This window comes from Delphinus delphis, chromosome 9 (genome assembly GCF_949987515.2).
Source record: "Delphinus delphis chromosome 9, mDelDel1.2, whole genome shotgun sequence".
NCBI classification, from domain to species: Eukaryota; Metazoa; Chordata; class Mammalia; order Artiodactyla; family Delphinidae; genus Delphinus; species Delphinus delphis.
This window is the reverse complement of record NC_082691.1, coordinates 10,532,181-10,558,183: the sequence shown is the minus strand read 5'-3', so window position 1 is coordinate 10,558,183 and position 26,003 is coordinate 10,532,181. Positions and strand designations below refer to the sequence as shown.

The 26,003-nt window shown below is 56.3% G+C and overlaps 2 protein-coding genes, 2 non-coding genes and 1 pseudogene across 8 annotated transcripts in view; 1 reads left to right on the top strand and 4 right to left on the bottom strand.

The window, feature by feature from the left end:
• Window positions 1–3,251: 3,251 nt before the first annotated feature.
• On the bottom strand, window positions 3,252–13,119 carry TBRG4 (transforming growth factor beta regulator 4). Of its 5 annotated transcripts, XM_060020141.1 has the most exons (12): window positions 13,041–13,075; window positions 12,330–12,463; window positions 10,652–11,116; window positions 8,412–8,735; window positions 7,635–7,806; window positions 7,201–7,358; window positions 6,478–6,588; window positions 5,567–5,711; window positions 4,964–5,209; window positions 4,424–4,535; window positions 4,196–4,310; window positions 3,252–3,541 (listed from the first exon to the last, which is right to left on the bottom strand). In XM_060020141.1, exons 3-12 carry the CDS (start codon window positions 11,063–11,065, stop codon window positions 3,440–3,442), a joined length of 1,899 nt encoding a protein of 632 aa, XP_059876124.1. In that variant the 5' UTR covers window positions 11,066–11,116; window positions 12,330–12,463; window positions 13,041–13,075; the 3' UTR covers window positions 3,252–3,439. The 5 variants fall into 5 exon arrangements, with proteins under 5 accessions (XP_059876124.1, XP_059876125.1, XP_059876123.1 ...); XM_060020142.1 differs by lacking the exons at window positions 12,330–12,463; window positions 13,041–13,075 and adding an exon at window positions 13,080–13,119; XM_060020140.1 differs by lacking the exon at window positions 12,330–12,463 and having other exon boundaries at window positions 13,041–13,100.
• LOC132431449 (small nucleolar RNA SNORA5) lies at window positions 7,452–7,585 on the bottom strand. Its single transcript, XR_009520751.1, has one exon. It is a non-coding gene; the product is annotated as a small nucleolar RNA SNORA5 (small nucleolar RNA).
• Window positions 7,972–8,108, bottom strand: LOC132431450 (small nucleolar RNA SNORA5). Its single transcript, XR_009520752.1, has one exon. It is a non-coding gene; the product is annotated as a small nucleolar RNA SNORA5 (small nucleolar RNA).
• RAMP3 (receptor activity modifying protein 3) overlaps window positions 12,402–26,003 on the top strand; it is a 54,299-nt gene continuing 40,697 nt past the window's right edge. Inside the window, exons 1-4 of the mRNA XM_060021226.1 lie at window positions 12,402–12,410; window positions 12,765–12,878; window positions 13,002–13,246; window positions 16,904–17,074. Coding sequence (XP_059877209.1) covers window positions 12,402–12,410; window positions 12,765–12,878; window positions 13,002–13,246; window positions 16,904–17,074 — 539 coding nt within the window. The remainder of the gene's footprint in view (window positions 12,411–12,764; window positions 12,879–13,001; window positions 13,247–16,903; window positions 17,075–26,003) is intronic.
• LOC138414172 (whey acidic protein-like) lies at window positions 22,723–24,110 on the bottom strand (annotated as a pseudogene).

Below are 26,003 nucleotides of genomic sequence, written 5' to 3'. Positions count from 1 at the left end.
CAGGCCCAGATAGTTTCACTGGAGTTCTACCAAGTACTTAAAGTAGAATTAACATCAATTTTAGACAATCACTTCCACAAAATAGGAGGAAACACTTCCTAACTCATTTTAGGAGACAAGAAATACCCTGATACCCAGACCACGCAAAGATAGTACCCAAAACAAACAAACAAAAACTACAGACCAATATCTTCCATGAACATAGGCACAAAAAGTCTAAAATATAAGCAAATCAAATCCAACAATGTATATAAAGAATTACACATCATGACCAAGTAGAATTTACTCCAGCTATGCAAGTGTGGTTCAACACTTGAAGGTCAATGTAACCCTCTACACCAACAGACTAAAGAAGAAAAATTATATATCAATGGATACAGAAGAAGCATTTGACATAGCCCATCAACCATTCAGATTAAAAAAAAAAAACTTCTCAGCAAGTTAAAATAAACTTGATAAAAATCATATACAAAAGCCTTACAGCTAACATCACCCTTGGTGGTGAAAGACTGAATGCCTTCTAAGATTGGGAACAAGGCAGAGATGCCTGTTCTCAACAGAAGCTCCCCTCCCCCGCCCTTTTTTCAAACAGTGCTGGAAGTTCTAACCCCTGCAGTAAGGCAAGAAAAATAAGTAAAAAGCAGATGGACCTCAGAATGAAAGCATGAGGAGCTCCACTGACCAGCTCCCCAGTGAAAGCTGGTGAAAATTATAAAACAGGCAAACATTTACAGCTCCTGGAAAGGGTCTGAAGGGCAAATAGGTGAAGCAATAGCTATTCAAGATCTATGCTGGGAATTCCCTGGCGGTCCAGTGGTTAAGACTTTGTACTTCCACTGCAGGGGGAGTGGTTTCCCCCCCCCCCGCTGGGGGACTAAGATCCCGCATGCCACGTGGCACAGCCAAATAAAATAAAATATATGCAAATTTACGAAGAAAGCAGTCTAGAGTATTTGAGAATCCACCGTGTACAGAGTGGTGCGGCCAAGAACACAGGGCCCCTCGCCCCCTGCCCCTACCCTGGGGGGATGGGGGCTTTGGCACTTATTATCCTGCCCCCAGATACCCGCTGCTGGAGGTGAACCCCAGGCAAGTGTGGCCAAGAGGTGGGGCTCCCTTCTGTTTAGTCCCCACTTGTGGAAGAGAGACTCTGTTTCACCAAAATTGAGAACTTCTGTGTTTCAAAGGCCACCATCAAGAAAGTGAAAATATAGCCCACAGAATGGGAGAAAATATTTGCAAGTCATTTATCTGATAAGGGACTTGTTTCTAGAACGTATAAAGAACTCTTACAACCCAATAAGACAACCTAATTAAAAACTGGACGAAGGATCTGAATAGGTATTTCTCCAAAAATTATATGTAAATAGGCCATAAGCACATGAAAAGATATCATTAGTCATCATGGAAATGAAAATCAAAACCACAATGGGATAGCGCTTCATACCCACCAAGATGACTAGAATGAAACAACAGGTAAGTGTTCAACATCCCTAGCCATTAGGCAAATGCAAGTGAAAAGGTATCACTCCATACGCGCCAGAGTTGCTGCAGGAACCCCTGCGAACACCAAAGGCTGGCAGGGATGTGGAGGTCCTCACACTGCTGGTGGGACTGTAACATGGTACAGCACCCCCCGCACACACTGTGGCAGCTTCTTAAACAGCATAGAAATCCCATACGACCGAGCAGCGGTATTCCCGGGCACTCATCCCAGCGAAATGAAAGCTTAGGTTTACACAAACACCCACACACAGCGCTGAATCAGTCTAACAGCAGTAACCAGGAAGGACCTACTGGATGAAACGCCACAGAATGGTGCCCGTGAAGAAACCCAGTATCTAAAGGTTGTATACTGCATGATTCCTCTATAGAACATTCTCCAAGTGACAAAACACATGGAGGACAGGTTGGCAGCTGCGGGTTAGCTGAGAACAAGGTGGAGGTACGAGCATAAAGGACAACATACCGTGTCCTGGTGGTGATGCACGTGTCCTGCATGTGGACCCTTATTCCCGTCAGTGTCCTGGTGTGACATGTGCCAGAGCTCTACAAGATGTCACCTTTGGGGAAACTGGTAGGGGCACGAGAGACCACTGTGTAGTTCCTTACAACTGCAGAGAAGCTGTTAAAAAGTACCTCAGATAGAAGCCAGAGATCCTGGTGAACAGGACGAGCTCTTTCCTCGCTGGGAGCCCCCAGAGGCGCCCCCGCTGGCCCAGCCCCGCGCCCTTGTCCACACTCGCCCTTCACTGGGCAGTGCTCCCTGCTCCCTCATCTTGCCTGGGCTTGGACTCAGCAGCTTCAGAAAGCCATCTTGGCTGCCCTTGTCTCTGGGTGAAGAACCCCCACCTGCCTGTGCAAGTGACAAGGACCCACGTCCTGTGAGCTGGTGTCCGATGGTTCCCCCGCTACCCCAATGCCTGTGTGCCTCACTCTCTGAGGGACCGCTTTGGAGGGAGCGGGGAACAGCTGGGATGGGGACCCACAGGGGCGAGATGGCCCTTCTCCTCTGCTCAGCCCCCCTCACACCAGCCTCTCTCCACTCTGTACTGCTGGGGGGCACATGACACTGCCCTGTCTCCAGCAAAGTCTCCTGTGAGGGACTGCAAGGAAGCCCTTTTTTTTTGGCCATGCTGCGTGGCTTGTGGGATCTTAGTTACCCAACGAGGGATTGAACCCTGGCCCCCAGCTGTGGAAGTGTGGAGTCCTAACCACTAGACCGCCAAGGAATCCGGAGAATGCCTATTTCTTTCCAGCATCTGGGGGCGCTGCTGCTGGTGTGGTGAAGGGGCCTGGGCTACGCAGGCAGACAGTTCCCACAATGGCAGCATGACACCACGGCACTCTGGTCTGGGTGTAAGGATAGCAAGGGGTCTCTTCCGGCCCCAGTGTCAGTCAAGTGCACGCCTGTCTTCTACTCAGAGCCAGTGCCTCCTGAGTGACTGGCCTTATGCCACGTGGCAGTGTAGGCCGTCAGGGTCCCCCACTCTCCCAAGACCATCGGATGGGAGGGGAACTCCCAGGACGACTGTCATCAGTAACCACACCATGATTAGAACCCCAAGCCATGCACTGAAAACCCCATTGCCCCCCCGCCGGGAAGGTCCTCGTGCGCTGAGGTTCAGCACTGCAGGACTCAGCCTGTGCTGGGGCTGACTGCCAGCCCTGAGCAACAGGCCAGCCGTGCACGAATGTACACAAGAAGGGTCCTCCGTGGGTGGCAGAGAAGCTGGTACAGACAGGCAGCTGATTAAAGATTTATTACCCATGAAAGAACGACCTGCCACTCAGAGATGCTGGCCACCAGCCCATTTCCGGCCAAGGTCCTGCACTGAGGTTTGTCCTCGGGCGTGCCACCTCTGGCCCACCAGTGCTCGTGGCTAGGCCTCCAGGGGAGTCCGGCCCCCTGGTCACACAGTCCTTGCTACGGGACAGGTTACTTGGCCAGCTCCTCTGCCACTGCTTTGCGCATCTTGTCCTTGAGGTAGGCGCTCTTCTGCCATTCAGACTTAAGTTCCAGCCACTCGTAGTATGGGACCTGGGGAGGCAGGAGACAAGTCAGGGCAGGCGGGGACCCCTGTCCCGCCTGCTGCCCTGCACACCACACCCCTGGCCTCCAAATCCCGAAGGAAGAAGCCCACGGAGCTGCCGCAGCATGGGTGGGGAAGAGACCCTGACTTGGTCAGTGCTCAGAGCTGCAGGGGCCCACGGCTACACAGGACCAAGAGCAGCCTCTAGATTTTAAAAGTTGTACCGAAAGCAAAACAAAAAACTCAACAGGAGAGTCACTCATGTGAATCCCCGGCCCCTAACAGGACAGCCTGCTCCCGTGGCACAAGTCTCTGCAGTGAAAAGCTGGAGCCAGGCCCCAGGGCCGGAGCACAGCAGAACCCTGGCTGAGGCACACGTCGGCACGCGGACCTGGGCACCTGGCTGCTCTTACCCCGTCTAAGACTAAGAGGCCCTGGCTGTGGAGATGGGAACAGTGCCTATGGCATCAGATACTTAAAAGCTGTGTGACATTGAGAAAGATACAACACCCTTTCAAACTTCCCTTTTCTCACGTGAAGGGGGAATCCCAACATGGCTGACCTCAAGAGCTGGGGTCCGCGTGAGCACTGGCTCCTCCCATAACCCGACCGGGCTGGAGGCTTCTCCCTGTGCAGTCACCACCCACCCAACAGATACTCACATCGACCAGCAGGAAGCCAGCGGCCAGCAGGTGACGCCGGGCCAGCACGAAGCGCCCCAGTAAGTCTTTGCTCCTGCTGTTGAAGTTGGGGAACTCCCAGCGCAGGAAGGCCAGCCTGCAGGAAGAGGGGCGCTGTGGGTGCTGACAGCTCTCCTAGGCCCCTGGAGGGAAGAGCGAATGCTGAGGAGCCAAGTGCACGTGGCCCCCGAGGCTTGTGTGGTCGCTCACCTCTTGGCCCCCGGGGGTAGTGGCTGGCTGCCAGAGGGCAGGGCGAGATGAGGGGCCACAAAGGCCCTCAGGGGCAGGAGCTGGCTGTCGGTGTCCAGCAGCACCTCAGCATCTAGGGAGAGCACGGAATGAAAACGTGTTGGGGACTGTCCCCTGGCGTCCAACTGGGCTGACAGCCCCGCCCCTACGATGGATGAACAGAGACCCTGGAGAGCAGAGGGGGCAGGTTTAGAACAGTCCCCAGATGGGACTGCTGGGAGGGGGAAGGGGGGAGGGGAGGGGGAGGGGAGGGAGAAGGGGGGAGGGGAGGGGGAAGGGGGAGGGGAGGGGGAAGGGGGAGGGGAGGGGGAAGGGGGGAGGGGAGGGGAAGGGGGAGGGGAGGGGGAGGGGAGGGAGAAGGGGGGAGGGGAGGGGGAAGGGGGGAGGGGAGGGGGAAGGGGAGGGGGAGGGGAGGGGGAAGGGGAGGGGGAGGGGGAGGGGGAGGGGGAGGGGGAGGGGGAGGGGAGGGGAGGGGAGGGGAGGGGAGGGGAGGGCCCTCACCCAGAACCCAGCCATACTGCGTGGCCACCATGAAGCTGCCCTTGTCGGCACTCCCCAGCAGCCCCTTCAGCGTCTCCTGTAGTTCCTTCTGCAAGGGGGTCACCTTCCTGTCAAGGGCCGAGGGCCTGGGGACCAAGGCTGAGGCTGGCAAAAGGGGGCCCGTGTACTCGGGGTGCTCCAGCTGGGCAGTGGCATTGATATGGAGCAGCTTCTGGAAGGTGCTTTGATCCTTTGGCGACTCGACACCTAACGGTAGAGGATGGAGAGAAAGGGGAGGAGCTAGCGGAGGGCCAGGAGGAAGACGGTGGAGGGACACGGGGGCCAGGTGGGAGAGCCAGAGGCACCCCTCACCCAAGTCTCACCCTGGACTCTCGGCCAGGAGCAGCGGGAAGAGGGTCTGCCGGTCACCCACTAGGAGTGGACAGAGAAGGAGCAGATGCTGGGTGAGCCCGGGCTTGCCCAGTCTCCCGGATGGTGAGTGGAGCCCTGAGGCTCCCAGGCGCCCTCCTGGCTCAAGGCTGGGGCGGTACTTGGGATGGGGTGGGGGATGCACAGGGGGCTTGCCATCACTCAGGAGAGGGAGGAATACCCCCCACCGCTCACCTAGAAACTGGGTGTGAAACTCAGGGTGGAGCACAGCCTGCAGCTCGGCCTCCAGCACCTGCTGCAGCACACACAGGGCCCACACCACGTCCACCTGCAGGGCTGGCTCCAGGCCCGCCAGCTCTGACCCCAGCTTCTCATGCACCTGGGCAAGGACGGGGTGGGGTGGGGAAAGCAGGTTTGCTCCGTGGCCGCAGGCATCCCTGGGTGGGCAGCACCTGGAGCTGCGTTATGACCTGGCCACGCTGAGGCCCGAGGGGGTGATGGGGAGCAACGCTGGCCCAGGTGCTCTTGGTCAGGCTTGGGGCACCCCTGGTGGAAGGTACCAGAAACCCTCCTCATCCCTTAGGCCCAATCTGGACAGCAGCTGTGTTCCCCCCGCTGCCCCTCCCACTGGCAGGGACCTATGGCACAAAACCACGTCTCCTGCACAGGGGAGGTATTTCTGGCCCTGAGAAGAGTTAGAGATTATGAAAGGGGAAGCAGCTGGCTGGCTGGGGCAGTGCCCACCGCGGGGCCCTAGGGTCATACCCAGTCCACTCACAGGATGCTCTCATCCCTGCAAGTGGATTGAGGTCTCTGAGCCCCAACAGGGCATTGAGGGAGCCCTAGGAAGCAAGAGCAAGGGTCCCCCAGCCCTACTGCACAGTGAGCCGTCGGATGCCCTCCTGACCCTTGGCTGCCATGCTGGATTTTGCGTGTCTCGTCCCCAGACAATCCCTGGGACGCCTGGCTCTAGCCAGCTCCTTCCACGTGCCCATGCCGGGCCTTCCTCCTTACTGCCTACACCCGGGGCCCCTCAGCACATATCCAGCCTCTTCCCTCCCTCCCACTCAGTCCCGAGCTGCTCCAAGGAGGGCTGAGCATCCGAGGCAGGGCGAGTATAGGAGCTGGGGGCGTGAAGACTGTACCAGGCTGAAGAATGGATCCTCCCGTTCTGGGCGGAAGTTCACACGGGCAAAAGCCAGGAGCATGTTGTACAGGTGTGGCAGAGTGATGCTCCGGGCTCTGTCCAGGACGTGCTGGGCCGGTCAGGTAGGACAGAAAGGCCGGATGAGAGGTGCCCGGTGGCCAGTGCCCCATGCAGACCTGGCCCTCCCCCAGAGCCCATGAGCTCCCAGCCCCAAGGGGTAATTTACACAGGGCAGTGGGCAGAGGGCCAGACCCTATCCTCCCAGAGGCAATCACACACACAAAAGGCCCCTGACGGCAGCTTTAGAAATACTCCTCAGCCTACAAACACAGTTTCAACCTGTTGCACATAAACCTAAGTGCAAACATCCTCTTTCTTCACAACTCCATTCTGGGGTAGCTGGAAGTTCAGGGAGAGTTCTGAGTGGATTCTCAGCCTCGCTGTCTACACTGCTCCCCACACAGCTAGCCAAAGACAGACAAAAACTCCTATGAAGTTTGGTGAAAGAATGGAAGAAACCGTTTACAACTATATTTTCTTTCACTACTAAATCGTATCATTTCTCTCCAATAAGCCAGAATAAGGACTCCATGTTTGCCACCAGGAAGTGTTTCCAGGCCGGAGGGGGCTCCCTAATGGAATGACCAGGGAGCCGGCTTACGCAGGGGGTCAGGCACAGAAGGCCCTCAAAGCCAGGCCTCAGGCCTGCACCCCAGCTCACCTGGGCAAAGGCCTCAAACAGGGGCAGATTGAGCCACTTAAGGAAGGCAAAGGACTTGGTGCAGCGGGCCACCTCGCTGGACGTCAGGCTAGGAGTGTGGGGCAACAAGTCTGCAGCCAAGCGCTGGAACACCTGCGTCTGGTGGAAGCCGAGTTTGCCTTGGGGACAGAGCCCGAGATTTAACTGGTGAGGATCGGCAGGCCACCCTCAGGCCCACCCGCCACCCACCCTGGTCTCAAGAAGCAAGAGCTTGGTGTCTGTAACCAAATTTATCCCTGAGGCCCAGCAGAGAGGATCAGGGCCCGTGAGTCACAGTGTTTCTGTGGCAGCCTTTTAGGCCAGTGCCCGCCACGGTGAGGCAGGCACCGAATTTGACACAGCTGCGGCCAGAGCTCAGCCCCTGCCCCACTCTGCTCTCCGCGCACAGGGCTCACCATAGGCGTAGGCCAGGTCCAGGAGGATGCCTTTCGTCAGGGGGAAGGGCTTCTGGACCAGGTGGTACGAGATGGCCCGCAGCAAGGGCACCGACCGCCGGTTCTGAGCTGCCAATGTCACCAGCACCTTCCGCAGCTCCTCGGGGCCAAAATGCTCCACCAGCTCCAGGCACTGTCAACCACAGCCGGCAGGGTCAGCTCGACGGCCCGAGGGCCAGGGGTCCCATGCAGTGCAGGCCCTGCGAGACAGTAACTGGGCCTGAGCTTACTAAACACAGGCCCCACCCGTGCAGGGCCTGCCCCCACGCCCACCCCAGGGAGACCCCAGACGGGGGCGCCATGTCTGCAGCCAAACTTATCCCCAGGCCCCAGGGCAGGGGACCCGGGGCCCATGAGCTGCGGAGCTTGCTGTAGCAGTCATCTGGGCCAGCCCCCGCTACCACGGGAACAGGGGCTGAATTTGACTAGACTGCAGCGCTGGGGGTGGAGCAGGGGGTGGGCAGGCGTGGAGTCTCTAGGAAGCACTAGCCGGAGGCTGAGCCACTGGGGCGGCCCAGGACACACTTCAGGAGTTGCCGGCCATGCCACCTCCAGGTTATGTGCAAGACGCAATTTTGGAGGAATACAAAGGAGTGGGGTTCAGGCTCTGCACCCCCCTGGATCCTTGGAGGAGCCAGTGGGTGCGGAGAGCTGCCTCCAGCTGTCTGAAGCGCCAGTCCCTCCAATGCCATGCCCCAGACTCTGGACAGAAGCTGCCAGGGCTCTGGATCCCAGTACCTTGTCCTCCAGGCGGGTCATCAGAGACTCGGAGAGGTGCCCCGTCTTCATCATCATGGCCACCAGCATGCGGCTGTCATCGATTTCTGCCCAGCGCCGCTCCAGCTGCACCAGCAGCTCGGCCAGCAGCTCCTGGGAGTCCTGCTCCTGCATGTAGTTGGCGCTGGACTCGGCCAGGAAGGCCAGGTGCTTGTACTTCAGCCTGCGCATGCGCCAGCGGACCTCCTGTTCCACCGACCGCAGCTCCTTGGAGGTGGGGGGAAGGCCCAGTGCATAGAGGCTCCGGAGCAGCTTCACGAGGGTCCCATGCCAGACTGCAGTGATCTGGGTGGGGGGACACAGGCAAGGTCACACCCGGGACCCTGCTGACCCTGTGCTGTCACAGAGCGGGCCGACGCTCCAAGCTGGTGGCTGCCTCCCTAGAAGCAGCTCCCCACCTGTCACTTACGCGGGCGCACCAGGCTGCTCCTCCCTCACAGCCTGTCTGGGCCAGCAGGCCCACCACAGCGCTCCCTGCAGGGTGTGTCTCCAGGCCTCAGGGGAATACGGGGGCCACTCGGGGAGCCCTCTGGTCCCACCCTCAGGGAAGGCAGTATTCAGTAGCTGAGCAGGGCTCTGTTGTCTGCGGCGCTAAGGCCCTTAACTCTGCCACTCTGCAAATCTCCTGAGCCCTCATCTGTGAAATGGGGCTGCACTGCTGAGAGGGGGAGCTGAAATCACACACACGTGAGGGGCAAACAAAAAAGCTGTTGTGTGAAAGGCCGGGCAGAAGGAGAAAAGTATGCGGGACTTCCCTGGCAGTCCAGTGGTTAGGACCCTGCGCTTCCACTGCAGGGGCCGGGTTCAGTCCCTGGTTTGGGGAACTAAGATCCCACAAGCTGCGTGGTGCAGCAAAACAAAAAATAGGTATGAATTTGATCTCAGCATCACATGAGCCTCCAGTGGCTCCTGCTTTTTCTGCAGATTTCCCTGAAGTAGGAAGGCTCTTTAAAAGAAATCTTGTTCACTGCTTACATTTCTAAATACTTTGTTCCTGGTTCATTACTAGTTTGTAATTTTGTTCCAATGTAATTTGTTACAATGTAATTTTGTTCCAAATGTTCAGCCTTGTCTCTAAAGCTTACTTTGTGTGTAAAATGTTCAATGAATAACAACTAGAATTATAGTCTTAGAAAAAGAAGGGATCTACTTAATTTTTGAGTTATATTCACAGTAAGAAATAAAGCTCTACTGTGACCTGCACATACACACTTAACTAAGAAAAAAAGTTCCACGAAACACTTCCCTTACTACATGTGAACTGTTTTCTACATTACTCTATCTCATTAAAAACACTTGGCCACTTCCACTACACTTTCATAACCTACAGTTTGAAAAATTTCATTTAATGTGGTCCCTTCCTTGAGCTGCAAGTCTCCTCCTCACCATCCCTGACAAGTGGACACAGGGCCTCGCCCTTCTGAAGCAGCCAGGGGGAGGGTCTGTACCTCTCTGCTGCGCCCCAGGCCCTCTGGCTCCAGCAGACCCCATGGAGCCACGGGAAGAGTCTGCATGAAGGGAGTCCTTCCTCACACGGAACACAAACTGGGTAGAGTCCTGCCCCCAATCCCTGCCACACACAGGTCCCTTCTCTCCACGCTCCACCTTTAAGGATCTGATCAGATAACGCCCATGGGCAGCTCAAGTTTCTGAGATCCTCTGCTAGTCACCCCTCATCTCCTCCAGCTTCAAGAGTGTTTCCCCCGTCAGCCACACACTGAGTGGGGGCTATGCAAGCCAAGACTGCAGGGCGAGGGGGAAAGCCCCCAAGGCATTGAGAAGAACCATGCTCCATCCTTCTGCTTCTATTTACTGTGTCTGAGTTGCTTATCTGTAAGATGAGGACAGCAATGTTCACCTAACAGACCTGCTGTGAGGATTAACAAGAGAAAGCAGACCTAATTGGGAAGGAAATCCAAAAAAGAGGAGTTATGTGTATTTGAATAGCTAATTCACTTTGCTGTACAGCAGAAACTACGGTGTAAAGCAACTATATTCTAATAAAAATTAATTTTAAAAAAGAGAAGAAACACATTAAAGTACTTTGGAATCTATAAAATGAAAAAATACCACTGGACGTGGAGGGCCTGAACACACAGCAGAGCTCCTGTCTACACCCGGAAAGTGACTGGATGCTTCGGACTCCGGGGCCTCTGCTGTTTTCTGCTTGTTGAACCTGCAGGAAGGGCTCTCGAACCCACCTGGCTGTTGACAAGATGGAGAAGTTGCCGAAAGCGGGCATCCTGTATGAGCAAGGCTTTGTCTTTCGGCTTCTCAGACAGCAGGCGAGAGAGTTGGATGAGCGTGAGGGCGGCGTGGTTCTCGTGCAGACAGTGTCCGCCACCCAGAAGCTCCAGGAGCTCCTCTGGCCTGGTGGCCTTCTCGATGAGCTGGTCCACCTCCTGGCGCTCAGGGTAGGGAGTAAACACCTGTTCCTTCTCCACAAGCTCTGACAAAGGACCTGGGAGGCGGGAGCTGGATGAGGTAGCCGAGGACGTCAGAGGCTTCTGGGCTCTCCGGGCGAGTCTCAGCTGGCCAACCGCGGACACGGCAGGGGCCAGACGGGTGGCTTCCCTCAGGAAGCACGTGCATCGCTTCACCAGCCGAGCAGCCATGGCGGCCTGGGGGGCGGGGAGAGAAGCCTCCTAGCAAGTGACTCCAAAGCCCTGAAGAGAAAAAGAACAGAGAAGGGAGTGGTGCAGAGGCAGTTCCCGACTCCCAAACACAACAGAAGAACCAGACAAATGAAAAGGAATCATAAGGACTTCCCTGGTGGTGCAGTGGTTAAGAATCCACCTGCCAATGCAGGGGACACGGTTCAATCCCTGGTCCGAGAAGATCCCACATGCCACAGAGCAACTAAGCCCACGCGCCACAACTACTGAAGCCCATGCGCCTAGAGCCCATGCTCCGCAACAAGAGAAGCCACCGCAATGAGAAGCCCGTGCACCGCAATGAAGAGTAGCCCCCGCTCGCCCCAACTAGAGAAAGCCCGCACGCAGCAACGAAGACCCAACGCAGCCAAAAATAAATAAATAAAATAAATTTATTAAAAAAATAAAGAGTCACAGCCACACTCCCCATAAACCAGCCCAAACCTCTCCTTCCTGACTGACCGTGCGCATGCAGCAGAGTTTTCTGAAGCAAAAATCTCAGAGGACTTCTGCTTCGGTACATGATATAACCAAATAACAAGACTTAGGAGCATCACTTAGGAGCTTGGGCTGGAGGGTTTCCAGTCCTGGCTGTAGAATCACCTAGGGAATGGCTCAACACCTCAGAATCCCAGGCCCGACGCAAGACCTCGAGTGGGAGTCTCTGCACACAGGGCTTGAACAGCGTCCCCCCCCCCCCCCACTTTTTGAATTTTTAAAAGTACGCAGGATTAAAAATTATTGACTTATGGAGACGATGAGACAGGATATTTTAAATTAGACTACTCATGGAAAACCCTGGACATATCATCCACATATACATCCCACAGCTTCTGTGGATGTTATTTTAATACTTACAGATGGTGAGTGAGCCTCCCCAAACCAAGCTACACTGTTACTCACCGACCTACTAAACACACACGCACACAGAGACGCACACAGAGACAGACACACACACACACACACACACACACACACACACACTTTCCAAGGGCAAACCTCCTGAACCAATCATAAAAAGCACTTCACAACATGGCCCAGAACTGTCTTCGCAGTTTTACCTGTTTTTCCTCCCTGGAACACACCCTCATTCTACACAGGCCTTGCACTTTCATTACACCTTGGCAGGGCAGGGCAAGGCCTACTGCCTCTTTTTTTTTAACCCCCCTTCATAGGGCCCGGAAAATCACCCCCCATCTTCCCGCACCCAGACAAAAAACGTTACCTCCTCCATGAATGTTACATATCCCGATGCAGCTGCTTTTAACAACTCTGTCCTGCTCACCAGCGTGAATAAATGACCTGGGTAAGGCACCCCGCCGGGGCACGATAAAAGGCGTTATAACCTGGGCCTCCCTCCTGCCAAAGCAGAGAGCGTGTTTGACCTTCGATTTCCGAGAACTTGGCCTGGGACATTTTATTTTTACGTGAGGTCACTGTTGTAGCTGTAGAAAGCTTAGATTAACTGTACATAAAGCAAGAGACTCAGAGAGGAGGAACACCGATCCAAGGGTAACATCCACCATCCACAGAGCCCCAACGGCGGGGAAGCACTGAAAACGTTCCCGACTAAAGACCGTCCTACGAGCTAGCGAGGAAAACAAGTTTAGAAGCCCAACTGGGATTTGTGGAAACACCAACCCAGAAGTTCGGCCCTCAGACGCAGAAAGAGAACGACTTGCACGAAGGCCAGCCAGCGACAGCGCGGAGGACCAGTGCGGGATCGCAGGCCGCCACGCTGGACCTCGGAAAAAGGGCGCGTGCGCACGAGCAGGCGAGGCTCTGGGCCGGGCCCGCCCCCACCCCTGTGACCCCCGTCCCCCACCCCTACACCCTGCGTCCCGTGCGCCCTCCCGGTCTCCTCTCCCGGCCACGCCCCCATGCCTTCAGGACCTAGGCTCGTCAGGACCCTCTTCCCCCCGGCCCCGAGACCTACGCCGCCACCACCGCCACTGGCGCAAGAGCCCCGGCTGACCTCCATACGTCCCAACACGGCCCTCGGCCTACGCTGCGCGGCGCGCTCTTTTACGTCACTCGGCGCGCCGCCGGAAGCGAGGCTCGTCGCCTGCCGCCCAGCCGGAAATCACTTCCGGTTCCTTTTTCCTGCTGGGGCGATGTTCGCTCAGGGCGCGGACAGATGAAGTGAGTGACAGGCGCCGAGCAACTTCGGAAAAATGGGAGGGGCGGTGGGGAAGAATAAAGTGTCGAGAAACGGAGGCTGGGAGGCCTGGGGACCCTCTGGTCAGTACCCAGCCCTCATTCGGAGTATAGGAGGCGACGCTTTGTCGTCAGTGCGTGCTTCCCACCACCTCCCACCCCCGCGCCTTACCCGCGGGCTTCTCATAGCCTCTAGAGAAGCCCCGGCTGTAGACTGCCCAGGGCTGGGCTGTGGCACGCTGGGAAGGCCTCTCAGCGCAGGTGTGCGGAAATGTAGGCACAGATTGCCTAGATCTTGCAGTTTTTCCGAAAAAGAATCTAGGATTCTGGAATTTTATGTGCAGTCTCTTGACTTTTAAATATTGACGTTTACTTGTAAAAGAAACTGCGGGGTAAGCCAAGCAAGATGTATCTGAGTTGTGTACGTGGACTTGATTTATCTTTCTTCCTGCACGCCTTTTTTTTCTTTTTCGGTACGTGGTTCTCTTACCGCTGTGGCCCCTCCCGCTGCGGAGCACAGGCTCCGGACGCGCAGGTCGAGCGGCCATGGCTCACGGGCCCAGCCGCTCCGCGGCATGTGGGATCCTCCCAGACTGGGGCACGAACCTGCGTCCCCTGCATCGGCAGGCGGACTCTCAACCACTGCGCCACCGGGGAAGCCCTGCACGACTTTTTATTTCCATGGAATTAAGAATTGCTTTGTATTTTTGGCTTAAGATTCCAGGGACCTGCCTGGCGGTTTATTTTTAATTTAGTTTTTAAAAATAAACTTATTGGGCTTCCCTTCTCTTACTTTCTGTTCTTTATCTTATTTCTTGATTTATGCCCTTGTTTGGGTGGAGCACATCCTTCAGTACCTCTGTGAGAAATGATGCAAAGGAGGTCAGTAAAGGCCTTGCAGGTCTGAAATGTCTTTATTATATCCTCCTGCTTGATTGATAGTGTGGCTGGGTGTTTTAGAAATCATTTCCTGATTTTGAAGCCTTGGTTACTCTGTGAGCCTCTAGCTTTCAAGCTTTTTGAGTTTATGTGGAGTCCAAAAATTGTACGTGAGGTGTTTTTTCGCCCGCCCTCCTTCCCTTCCTTCTTCTTTTTTCTTCCTGTTTCCTTCTCCTCTCCTCCATTCTTTTCCTTTTTTTTTTTAATTTCTAAAGTGTGGAATCTAAATCTAAATCAGTGAACAAAGGATGTTGCAGCCATCAAGCCACTACAGCTGCCCCTTGATGGTGAGCCCTGAGGGGACTCAGGATGGGAACGAACAGGATACTGGCCCCAGATAGCTGAGGTGCATATCAAAGGAATGATTTCAATGAGCCCAGACTAGCATCTTCGCAGACATAAAAAGTGCTAAATTAATTAACTTGAGATGCCCGGTTTTCTTTAATTAACAGTAATCTTTTGTTGTTATGACCACCTGGTTTTTGTTACAAAACTATATATCCTGGTTCCTCTTCAATACCTCTTCGGAGCAGTCCCTCAGAGCAATCTGAGAGGCTGCCTCCCGGGTTTGAAATCCTCAGAAAGTCCACCAGATAAAACAATTCTCAACTTTTAGGTTGCGCATTTTTTTCAGTTAACAGGAACCAGTCCAATGAGACCACGTATTACATGATTTCATTTATATGCAATGTCCTGAAGAGGCAAGTCTGTAGACTTGAAAGTAGATGAATTGTTTTCAGGGGCTGGGGAGATGGGGGTGGTGGTGTAATGGGGAGTGACTAATGGGTATGGGATTTCTTTTTGGGGTGGTGAAAATGTTCAGGAATTATATAGTTGCACGATTAACTGAATGTATGATGAGCCGCTGAGTACACATTAAAGAGCGAATTTTATGTTAGGTGAATTATACCTCAATAAAGCTGTGATATAAAAAAGAAAAAGAAAGAACGGTGGGCTAAAAAGAAGGAACTCTAGCACATGAGTAGAGCATGTTGGCAGTGAACCTCGCCATCAGGCCATTTTCTTGGGTAGCTACTGCTGTCATCTTCTTAGGTCTTTCCTCTTGGGCTGGTGAGAGTTTGCAGAGGTATTTCCAGAGCTGCCAACATTTTGGGAGCCTGGCTGAGGAGGACAGCTGGGTGGGTCGGGGTGTGTGGCCTCAGGTTTGAGCATGCGTATGTTTCCTTCATCATCGTTACTGTTGCTACGGAACAGACGCCGCCGCTTGCTTTATTGTGCTTGTGGATGTTTTGAGGATGGCTTGTCTCTGCTGTACAATGACTGGGGCCTCCACTGGAACCACTCAAAGCTAGAGACAGTCTACCAAGAGCCCGCGTGTGCCAGCCTCTCTTGCTTAGCTCAGGGGTTCAACCGTGGGTGCTCCAGCAAACAAGGGAGACCCCGTTGCCTTTCATGACCAGCCTCGAGAAGCACACAGGGTCTGCGTTCTCCATGGTGGAAGTGGCCACGGCCCCATCTAAACTCAAGGGGGGTCTCTGACCTCAGTCTCAAGGGGAGGAGTGCCCAAGGATTTGAGGCTGCATTTAGAACTGCCACAGTCACTCAGATTTTAGCAAGGTAAGCCCACTCTCCCAGAGGGTTGAGGCAGTTCATTCCAGGTGCCCTCCACTACCCTCTCTGGAGAGAAACTTCTGGCCTTTTTTTGGTGGGGAGAGATGTTGGAGAAAGGTAGTTACTCAGTTCTGTGGGTTTATTTATTTGGCTGCATCGGGTCTTAGTTGCAGCACATGGTGGGATCTTCGTTGTCGTGTGAGGGATCTTTTTTTTTAGTTGCAGCATGCAGGATCCTTTAGTTGCGGCATGCAGGATCTAGTTCCCTGACCAGGGATGGAACCCGGGCCCCCTACATTGGGTGCACGGAGTCTTAACCACTGTGCCACCAGGGATGTCCCCTTATTTCCTTCCTGATTCTACTTGCTAGCACACTCCACCTTCCTCCTGATCCCAGAACTGCCTTATTGGTGACTTTGAGGGATGGAATGGCCTGGGGTGGGGATCTGACCTGAATGCCCTCCTCGGACTGCAAGGTCCTCGATGAGGAACAAGCCATGGGTCCACCTGGCAGGACATCAGAGCTGTAGGAGATGAGTTTGTCTCCTTCCCAGAGGGAGGGTGGAAAGGAGAGCCGGGATACCTCAGAGCCTTTCTCATCCAACACACTTGCTGACAGATGAAAACTGAGGTGCAGAGAGGTGTGGGAACTCGCCAACACCTGTTCCCATTCCAGTTGGAATCAGGGCCAGATGAGCTGACAGATGACTGTGAGGAGGTTAGGGTACCAATTTGGTCCTACTGCCTGCGCACCCTGTAACCTGGGCCGGGTACTGAACCTGCCTGGCTCAGTCTCCAGGTCTGTCAAAGTGCTACTTCAGGATGTGTGGTCAGGATGCAGGGATACAGGCCTCTGTCGGGAGCCCTCCAGATAAGGCCCCCACGTGGCTACCCTCCCTCCCTTCCCTCTGCCTCCTTCCAGGCTGAGCCTCGCACTCTTGCCACCACCCTCTGCTAACAGCATCTTCTCTCCTGAAATTGTGCCTCAACTAGATGAGCAGCCATCCTGGTGTGCCCACCGTGGTCCTGGTTTTAGCACAGAAAGTCCCCATCAAGGGAAATCCCCCAGCCCCAGGCCAGCCAGAGTGGTAGATCACTCTGTCCTCAACCTGCCCACTCTTCTTTCCCCAGGTGTACTCAAACCACAACCTGCCAGAAGCCCTGGTGCGCAGAAGAGCCCCGACACAGCACGTCTGAGGCTGCCAGTCCTGACGGGCCCGCCGGCCGGGTTGGCCCTCCACTGGTGTCTGGAAACGTGACCGCTAAACAGTCCCCTACACTGACGACAACTTTCCCGCTATGGTAAGAGTAGCCCCCTGCACCCAAACTGGACAAGTAGTGCGCTGTGCTGACACCTGCTTTCCCTCGGAGAGTCTGGAATTTTGGTACACGCTGGGCAGAGGGTGCTTACAAGACCAGGCCCTGATAAAACCCCTGGATGCTGGGTCTCTAACGAGCTTGCTTGGTAGACGCTTCATGGTCCCAGCTTGTTGCCAGGGGATTCAGTGCCTCCAGGGTGGCTCTAAGGGGAGAGGTCTGGAAGTTCATGACTGGTCTCCTCCAGAGTTCACCCCATGTGCCTTTTTCTCTTTGCAGGTTTTGCTCCGTCTCCTTAGTTAGAATAAATCTTAGCCATGAGTGTGACTCTATGCTGGGTCCTTTTGGAGAATCACAGAACCTGGGGGGTGGCCTTGGGGACCCTGGACAAACCTGGCCAAGGGCTTTCCTCTCAGGAGAAGACTTTCCCTCAGGGCCTGGTAGCATTGTTGCGTCTCCAGACCCCCGAGTAAGAGGAGGAATCAGACCTGGTGGCTGTCCCAAAGTCAGCCTGGCCCCAGCTTTTGTTGGGCACATGAACATGTCCTTTCTGCCCTTCTCTGTGTACAGGAAACTGAGGCCCAGGGAGGGCAGGACAGCCCATGGGCACATGGAGAGTGAACATCCAGGTCTCCTGCAGCCGCCTAGACCTCCCCATGCCTCTCCGTCCTGGCCAGGGGCTCGCTCCCAGCTGGGTAGGGTGCTGGGCCTTCTGCCCTCCCGAATCCTGAACACGGCCGGCTTCCAGGGGCCCACAGCCCATGGAATTACTCTTCCAGCCTTCCCCCTGGCCCTTCCTTCCATTATGTTCGTCCTTCTACTTTTCCATCCATCCCCCTTGCCCATCACTCCACGTTGCCCAGCCTTCCACCTTGTCCACCAGCAAGTCTTGCGGAGCCCTCCTGGTGCGGGGTGGAGAAGTGCACAGTATAGTGTATGGAGTGGGGCCTGGGGGTGGCAGCCTGTGGGCCAGGCACTGAGCCGTACTGATGGGGCCCTTCTTCCAGCCTCTCCTGCCTTCCACCTGGGCTCCTGCTCTGGGGTCTGTAGGAACTGAGTACCTGTGCTGCAGGGGGCGGCCTCTCTCTAGATAGAGCTATGGTGGGGCTAGGGGATCAGCCTAGTAGGGTGCTGGGAGCTCTGGGGTGGGCTGCTGTGAGCAAGCATTGAGAGGTGGTGCAGCGGGGAGAGAACCCCCTTCACAGCCCCTGGGTCTCTCTGGGATGGATGTCCAGCCCCTGAAAGTGACTATTAAAATATAGCGTGTTAATAGAAAATCTGAGATAACTGCCAGTGAAGATAGTTTATCATTCACAGTTCCCAGGAGAAGGAGACACATCCCTCCACGAAGAGCCACAAGGGGAAGCACAGGGTCAGCCAGGAGGTGGGGAGGTGGCGGGGCAGGAGTGGGGAGAAACTGTGGGTTGCTTTACTATGGTTTCCTTGGAAGGAGCTGGAGAGGAAGGATGACAGGCTTATTAGGACCGGCTAGTGTGAGTAATGTCAGTGGGCTCTGGGGTGGAGGGTCTCCCCCTAGTGGTGTGGTCCCTGGCCTTGCACTGGGAGAGTGACCAGGAGTATGAGACCCCCTAGACGAGGCGGTGGGGGTGTGGTCTCCGGATTGCTTACTTTACACCCCCAAGGAGGGGTGTGGGGGGCAGGAGGCTGAGCAAGGTGAGTCAGGCATATCATCGACGTGTCCAGGGTATGCATGTAGGACAGATGTTAGAGCATCAAGTTTACAGAAGCTGGACACGTGGTTAATGCAGAGACTGGGGCGTGATGAGCATTCTCTGCAGGGAAGGAGTCCTCAGCATGGCGGGGGAGGGGGGAGGCTGGTGAGCCCCCGCACCCCGTTCCTTCTAAGCTCAAGTCAGGGTGGGCTCAGGGCCCGCCGGGGATCTTTCCTGGGTCTGGGCCCCGGCAGGAGCGGCAGCCCCGTCGAGGGGCTCAGCTCCATCTCAGACTCACCTCTCTCCCCCAGAAGCTCTTCTGGCACCTGCCCAGCACAGGCAGGGGTGTGGGAGGGTGTGCCCACTGGCCTCCAGCCTCCGGGCTTCCTGGAGGTACAACAGCACCGCACTGTGAGTCCCTTTGCATGGTAGGTGTGGCCCCCTCAGGACCTGTAGCCCCATCTTTCTCACACCCTGGAATGGCCCTTTACCTGCCCAGCGTCCAGGCCTCCCTCCCGTGCGTCCTCCTGCAGCCCCTCCTCTCTGGCGCTGCACTGTGCTCCCAGCTGTGCATTACCCAACTCAGGACCTTCCAACGTGGCCGCCCACACACCCCTCCCACCAGCTGGCCCCCAACATGCCCCAGTCCTGGAAGGCCAGCCTTCTTTCCCTTTTTACTTTTTACCTCCCCTGGGAGCAGCTAGAAATGCAGAATTCCAGACCTCCAGAATTGGAATCTGCATTTTGGCAAGATTCCTGGAGATTGGGGGGCACCTTGAAATCAGGAAGCCTTGCAGCCTCACCCAGCAGTCCTTGATTTCCTGGAGCTGCTGAAAACAGCGTGTGGGCCCCACCTGCCTTTCTGACCCAGTGGGTCTGGGTGGAGCCGTCTGACACCACCAGGTGACGCTGCTGCCGATGTGGGCCGAACTTTGGGAACTGCCCTAAGCTGCACTTTGAGCCACCTGAGATGGCAAATTGGCCTGGGTGTAGGTGTTTAAAGAACTGAAAGTTGCTCACATGGACTGTAGGTGTCGAAAACCGGGCTGCACATAAAAACTGAATCTGGTCCTTGTCCCTGGCACACAGCTTCAAAGACTCTTGCAAATTCCTGAGTGATAGGAATTTCCTTACAATTTCCTTTTGTTATTTGTAATGAGCCCCTTTCCCATACCCAAGTTTATGCTAATGAGGTGACTCTAGGGTGATTAGAGGGCTGGGGATTGAGTTAATCACCGATTGCTGATGATTTCCTTGTAATGCTTTTTTTTTTTTAAATTAATTATTTGGCGGTGCTGGGTCTTAGCTGTGGCACGTGGGATCATCATCATTGTGGCATGCAGGATCTTTAGTTGCGGCATGCAGGCTCTTTAGCTGCGGCATGTGAGCTCTTAATTGCGGCATGCGGGATCTAGTTCCCCGACCAGGGATCGAACCTGGGCCCCCTGTATTGGGAGCATAGAGTCTTAATCACTGGACCACAAGGGAAGTTCCTCATAATGCTTATTCAAGATCCCACAAGAAAGCCTTTGGACACAGAAACTCAGGGATCTTCTGGGCTGGTGATGGTTAATGGGCTGGGAGGGTGGCATACCCTGAGCCCACGGGGACAGAGGTTCCTGTATCCCCCTCCCACGCCCTCACCCTATGTGTCTCTTCATCTGGCTCTTCCTGGTCTGTATCCTCTATAGTAGAACTATAACATAAGTATTGTGCTTTCAGAGATCTGCGGGTCGGTTCTACCAAACTATTGAATCTGTGGGGGTTATGGGAACCCCTGAATTTTAGCCTCAGGGCAGCGATCCCCAACCTTTTTGGCACCAGGGACCGGTTTCGTGGAAGACAGTTTTTCCACGGACCGCGGTTGTAGGGATGGTTCAGGCAGTAATGCAAGCGATGGGGAGCGATGGGGGAGTGATGGGGAGTGATGAGGAGTGATGGAGAAGTGATGGGGGAGCTATGGGGAGCGATGGGGGAGGGATGGGGAGTGATGGGGAGTGATGGGGGAGTGATGGGAGCGATGGGGAGCGATGGGGGAGTGATGGAGAGTGATGGGGAAGTGATGGGGAGGGACGGGGAGTGATGGGGAGTGATGGGGAAGTGATGGGGAGTGATGGGGAGCGATGGGGAGCGATGGGGAAGTGATGGGGAGCGATGGGGGAGGGATGGGGAGTGATGGGGAGCGATGGGGGAGCGATGGGGAACGATGGGGGAGTGATGGGGAGTGATGGGGAGCAATGGGGGAGTGATGGGGAACGATGGGGAGCGATGGGGAGCGATGGGGGAGTGATGGGGAAGTGATGGGGAGTGATGGAGAGCGATGGGGAGCGATGGGGAGCGATGGGGGAGCGATGGGGAGTGATGGGGGAGCGATGGGGAGGGATGGGGGAGGGATGGGGAGCGATGGGGAGCGATGGGAGCAGCAGATGAAGCTTCGCTCTCTCGCCTGCCACTCACCTCCTGCTGTGCCGCATGGTTCCTAACAGGCTGCAAACTGTACCAGTCTGTGGCCCAGGGTTTGGGGACCCCTGCCTTATGGGATTGAGCCCTTGATTGTGGGGCCTGACTTGAACTCTGGGTAGTTTTTTGTTTTTGTTTTTGGCTGCACTGCACTGCACAGCTTGTGGGAGCTGCACAGTTCCCCAACCAGGGACTGAAGCCATGTCCTTGGCTGTGGAACTGTGGAGCCCTAATCCCTGGACCAGAGGGACTTCCCTCTGGCTGGTTTTGTCAGAGCTGAAATGAATTATAAGACACTCACTGGGTGTGGGGTGGGGTATGCACACGTCACTGGAGGCTCTAAACCAGGCTGCCCGAGGAACAGCCTCTAACACCTTGCCCTCTGTGTGTCCCCGAAGCTGGTCAAGGCCAGTGAGGTCTGGCAGCCGCTGAGCCCCAAGCCCTCCCTGCAGCCTCTGCTCATGCTCCCGAGCCCCCATTCCTCAGCACCTCTGAAAGGGGTCAGACCCCAGGGGCCGGCACCGAGAGCCTGGTGGACAAGTCTCTCCCAGCCCAGAGACGCCACCATGGCCCCCAGCTCCCAGCGCCTGGCTCTTCCAGGAGCTTCCAGGCCTGCTGGGGAGCTCCTGGGGGCAAGGCCTGTGTGCTTCTCCTGCCCCCCACCACCCCGGGCAGGTGCCAAGGACAGACAGACAGAGGACCGAGAGACATGAAGCCAAGTGGTTTTTTTTTTTTGTTTGTTTGTTTGTTTTGCGGTACGCGGGCCTCTCACTGTTGTGGCCTCTCCCATTGCAGAGCACAGGCTCCGGACACGCAGGCCCAGCGGCCATGGCTCACGGGCCCAGCCGCTCCGCGGCATGTGGGATCTTCCCGGACTGGGGCACGAACCCGTGTCCCCTGCATCAGCAGGTGGACTCCCAACCGCTGCACCACCAGGGAAGCCCCAAGTGGGTTTTTATTAGCAGCAGGTAGGAGGCATCTTGGGCTGACTGGATCCAAGAGAGAAGATTCTGGCTGAGAGGACTTGGACCGGTCACTCCTGGCAGCCAGGGGCTCTCAGGGATGTCCCTCACTGGAGAGAGCCCTCTGCAGGGGACGCGGAGGCCTCAGAGGAGGTGGAGCCTGGTCACGGTGGAGGCAGGGGAGGGAGGGATGCTGTGTGTGGGCCAGTGAGCCCTCCACACTACTGTCTCGGGCCCTCACTATCGCCCGTGGGCAGGCAGGCAGGCGAGGTCGCAGCTGGCAGGGACTGTTATCTGGGAACCATGTCTCTGGGCTCCTAACCCAGAGCTCCTCCCCAGATTAAGTGGCAAAGGCACAAGCATTGCAGGTGGGCCCAGCTGGACCAAGTCCCACCAAGCAAGTGTTCCTCTGAGCCCCCTTTGCTAGTCTGAGACCCACTCTAACCCAACGGCATCAAGTGCATGCAGAGGCCTGCAGCTGTTGCAGCCCTGGGTCACTGCTGCCTGAGCCCCCGCCCGCTCCTGTGTCTTACTGCCCTCAGGGACCTGCAGAGGCCCCAAGGTCAGGGGAGGCAAAGGGAGAAGCCAAGTCCACCATCCCCAGGGCAGTGTCTCGGGAAGGTGTCTTGAGGGCGGGGTCTCCGGGATGCTTACCTGTGGTGGGGACCATACACCTCATGGCACACGACGAGCTGAAGCAGCACTTCTGGTTTTCCATAATTGGTCATCCCTGGATCACTCGTTTCTCTCTAAGCAGAGCTTTGGGGCCAGCAGGGCCTGCACCCAGGGACAGCGGCCAGCCTTTGGAACAGGTACTAGGGGAGAGGCGGGCCAGGCCTTCATCGCCCGCTGGCTTGCTGGGGCTGCCCCACTGCTGGTCTCTGGCGGCCCCCAACCTTCACCCCCGCTTGGTGGCCTGGAGCTTGAAGGCTGGGAGGGAGACAGCAGCCCTCATGGATCGCTGAGCCAGGCACTGGTGATGTTGGGAGGAAGTGGGCGAGCCTCAGCTGGGCCTCCAGTGGGTCCAGCAGGTGAAGCGGTGTCATGACCGGGCTTTTATGGGGCCACTGGGGGGTTCACTGAGAGCGGAGTGTGGAGTGCCGGCTCAAGGGGACCCTTGACAAAGCTGGTCCCTCCCTTCCTCCAGATGGGGCTCCACTGGGGCGCAGGGACGGCGGCGTTACCTATGAGGGGGACCAGCAGGATCAGCAGCAGGGGCTCCTGGCGCAGCACCTGGTGCCTTGGGGACAGTTCTCATCGTTGACACAGGAGATTGTGCAGGAATCCTCGGAGGAGGAGCTGAACTCTGGACACGCGCCTGCCCTGCACACAGGATGGGCAGGTGGGTGGGGGTGGCCGGATCCCGCCTCCCCTGGGGCTCCTCAGGGGAAAGCAAGGTGGGGCAAGGACAGAACCATGGGGAGGCGGGTCCCCAGCAGCCCAGCGCTCTGCTCTGCTTCTAGGAAAGAAAAAATCTGCCAGAAATGTGACACAGCTGACAAAAGTGTGAATCAGCTGTAAAAATTAGGAAACAAGGCCTCAGGCGCACTGCAGGAGGTGGAGTTAAGACCCTGAGGGGCCAGGACAGGCTCCCCCCATGCCCAGTTAGCTGCCTGGTCACTTTTCACCCTGGGACAGTGGCCTGGGCCCTGTGGCTCTAGTCCCCCAGCACACGGGCATCTTTGGGCAGTACCCCACTCTTCTGCTGTCACTGACACACCCCGCCGCGGGATGTGCCTCCCCCGTTCTCTCCTCTTGTCCCAGTTACCAAACTGCCAGGTCCGGCAGTGTTTCAGGGGCGCACCTGGAGGGGAGGGAGTTCAGGATGACCCTCCTGGGCCTACCTGGCAAGGTGAGGGCCGGGGCCAGCCTGAGGGCAGCCTTCAGGACGAGCAGGGCCAGGGCCAGGCTGGCAAGACAACGCATGGTGGCGGGTGGCAGGCAGGTGGCAGATGGTGGCTTGTGGCCCCGGGGCACCTTTAAAGGAGGCAGTGGGGGGAGGAGCATGGCGGGGAGGGGAGGGCAGGGCGGGCGGCTGGGGCTGCCCCAGGGGGACCAAGGGGCTTCCGGCTTGGACGGAGCCCAGACTGGGCAGCTGCTGCCTCGGGCCGCATTTGTAAACAAAAAAAGAATTCCTAATAAAGTGGACCATTTTTTTCCACTTTGAAAGTAATGCGTGTTTACTCTGAGAATTAAGAAAATGAAGGGCAGACGAAGGAAGAAATAGAATCCACAACGACACGACGTGGTGTTTTTTTCCGTGGTTGTGGGGGTGCCCTTCAGGGAGAGGGAGTCACGGGTCCAGTTCAGCACACGGTCCACAGGTAACGGAGAAGGAGGAGGAGCCCAGGCGCAGGGGTATCTGGGGGGGCGTTTTATTTCTCCCATGGTGTCTTTTTGTCTTTTCCTGAACATTCTACAGCAAGAACAGGCCGTCTTGAGTTTATGGGCTGCATGTTCTGTGCAGAGAATGTCGGGCATCCGAGAAAGGGAGGGGCAGGGGCAGTGTCAGGGCTGTTTCTGCACAGGGCGGACACTGGGAAGGCCTCTTCCCAGAAGGGCCCGCCTGTGCCCTGTGAGCGGGACCAACACCAAGGAGACGTGCCCCTCCTTCTCTGGGGAAACTTCCTTGATCCTGCTGCCCTGAGGGCCTGGACAGGGAAGGTGGCCCCGGGGTGACCACGTGTGCTGATGGTCAGTGCCCACCCCTGGTCCAGGCCATACTCTGCCTGGCCTGTGGCCTCTTGACCTTTGACACAGAGCCCCTCAGTGCTTCCCTGGGTACTCGCGTTTCCAGATGTTTTAGCCCGGAACACCCTGCCAGTACGACAAGCAGCTCAGGTCCCCCTGGCTCTCCCTGACTCCGGGCCCCATGTAGCACCGTCTCAGTCCCTGGGACCCCTCAGCAGAGTTCTCGGACCTCAGCCCAGGTCCCTCCCGGGGTGGCCAGTGCCGGCCTTCAGGGATGGGGGTCTGGAGTCCTGGCCAGTGGCGACTTGCTACCTGCTGGTGCCTCTTTACACTGGCAGCTCACAAGATGCTCCCCCTTTGGCTGTTTCCCCTCCTGCAGTCTGAGAAGAATGCAGTGCACAGGTCAGAGCGGGGTACTGGGGTTCAGAGAAGTGAGGGGTGGCCAGGCCACGGTCACTCACTGGCTGGTCCTGCTGACCTTTCTCTCCCTTTTCTCTGTCCCTCCCCCTACACCATGGCCGGGAGGACTCAGGGTCCTCCTGGCTCAGATGCTGAGTCTGAGGCCAGGCTGACCACACCAGGAACTCAGGCCACGGGGCCGTGGCCTCATACTGAGTCGCCAGCCTCTGGCTCCCTGGGACACAGCCCTTGGGCTATGGGACCTGTGGTCATAGGGTCACAGGGCCTGGTCCCTTCCTCCTTGACCATAGGGCTGGCTACATACTTTGTGGGGTGCCTTGTTCAACAAGTGGGAAGAAAATGTTGGTAAGGATACTAAATACAAAGGTTTTCCTCTTTTCCACATCTCTCATTTTTAAAAATGGTGTTTTTTAAAAATGTCACTCTAGCTAAATTAAAATTAAATGTTCCTATTATTAGTGTGAATATTATCATTCATTTTTTTTTTTTTTTTCTGCGGTATGCGGGCCTCTCGCTGTTGTGGCCTCTCCCGTTGCGGAGCACAGGCTCTGGACGTGCAGGCTCAGCGGCCATGGCTCACGGGCCCAGCCGCTCCGCAGCATGTGGGATCTTCCCGGACCGGGGCACGAACCCGTGTCCCCTGCATCGGCAGGCGGACTCTCAACCACTGCGCCACCAGGGAAGCCTCAAAAAGGAGGTTTTAATCAG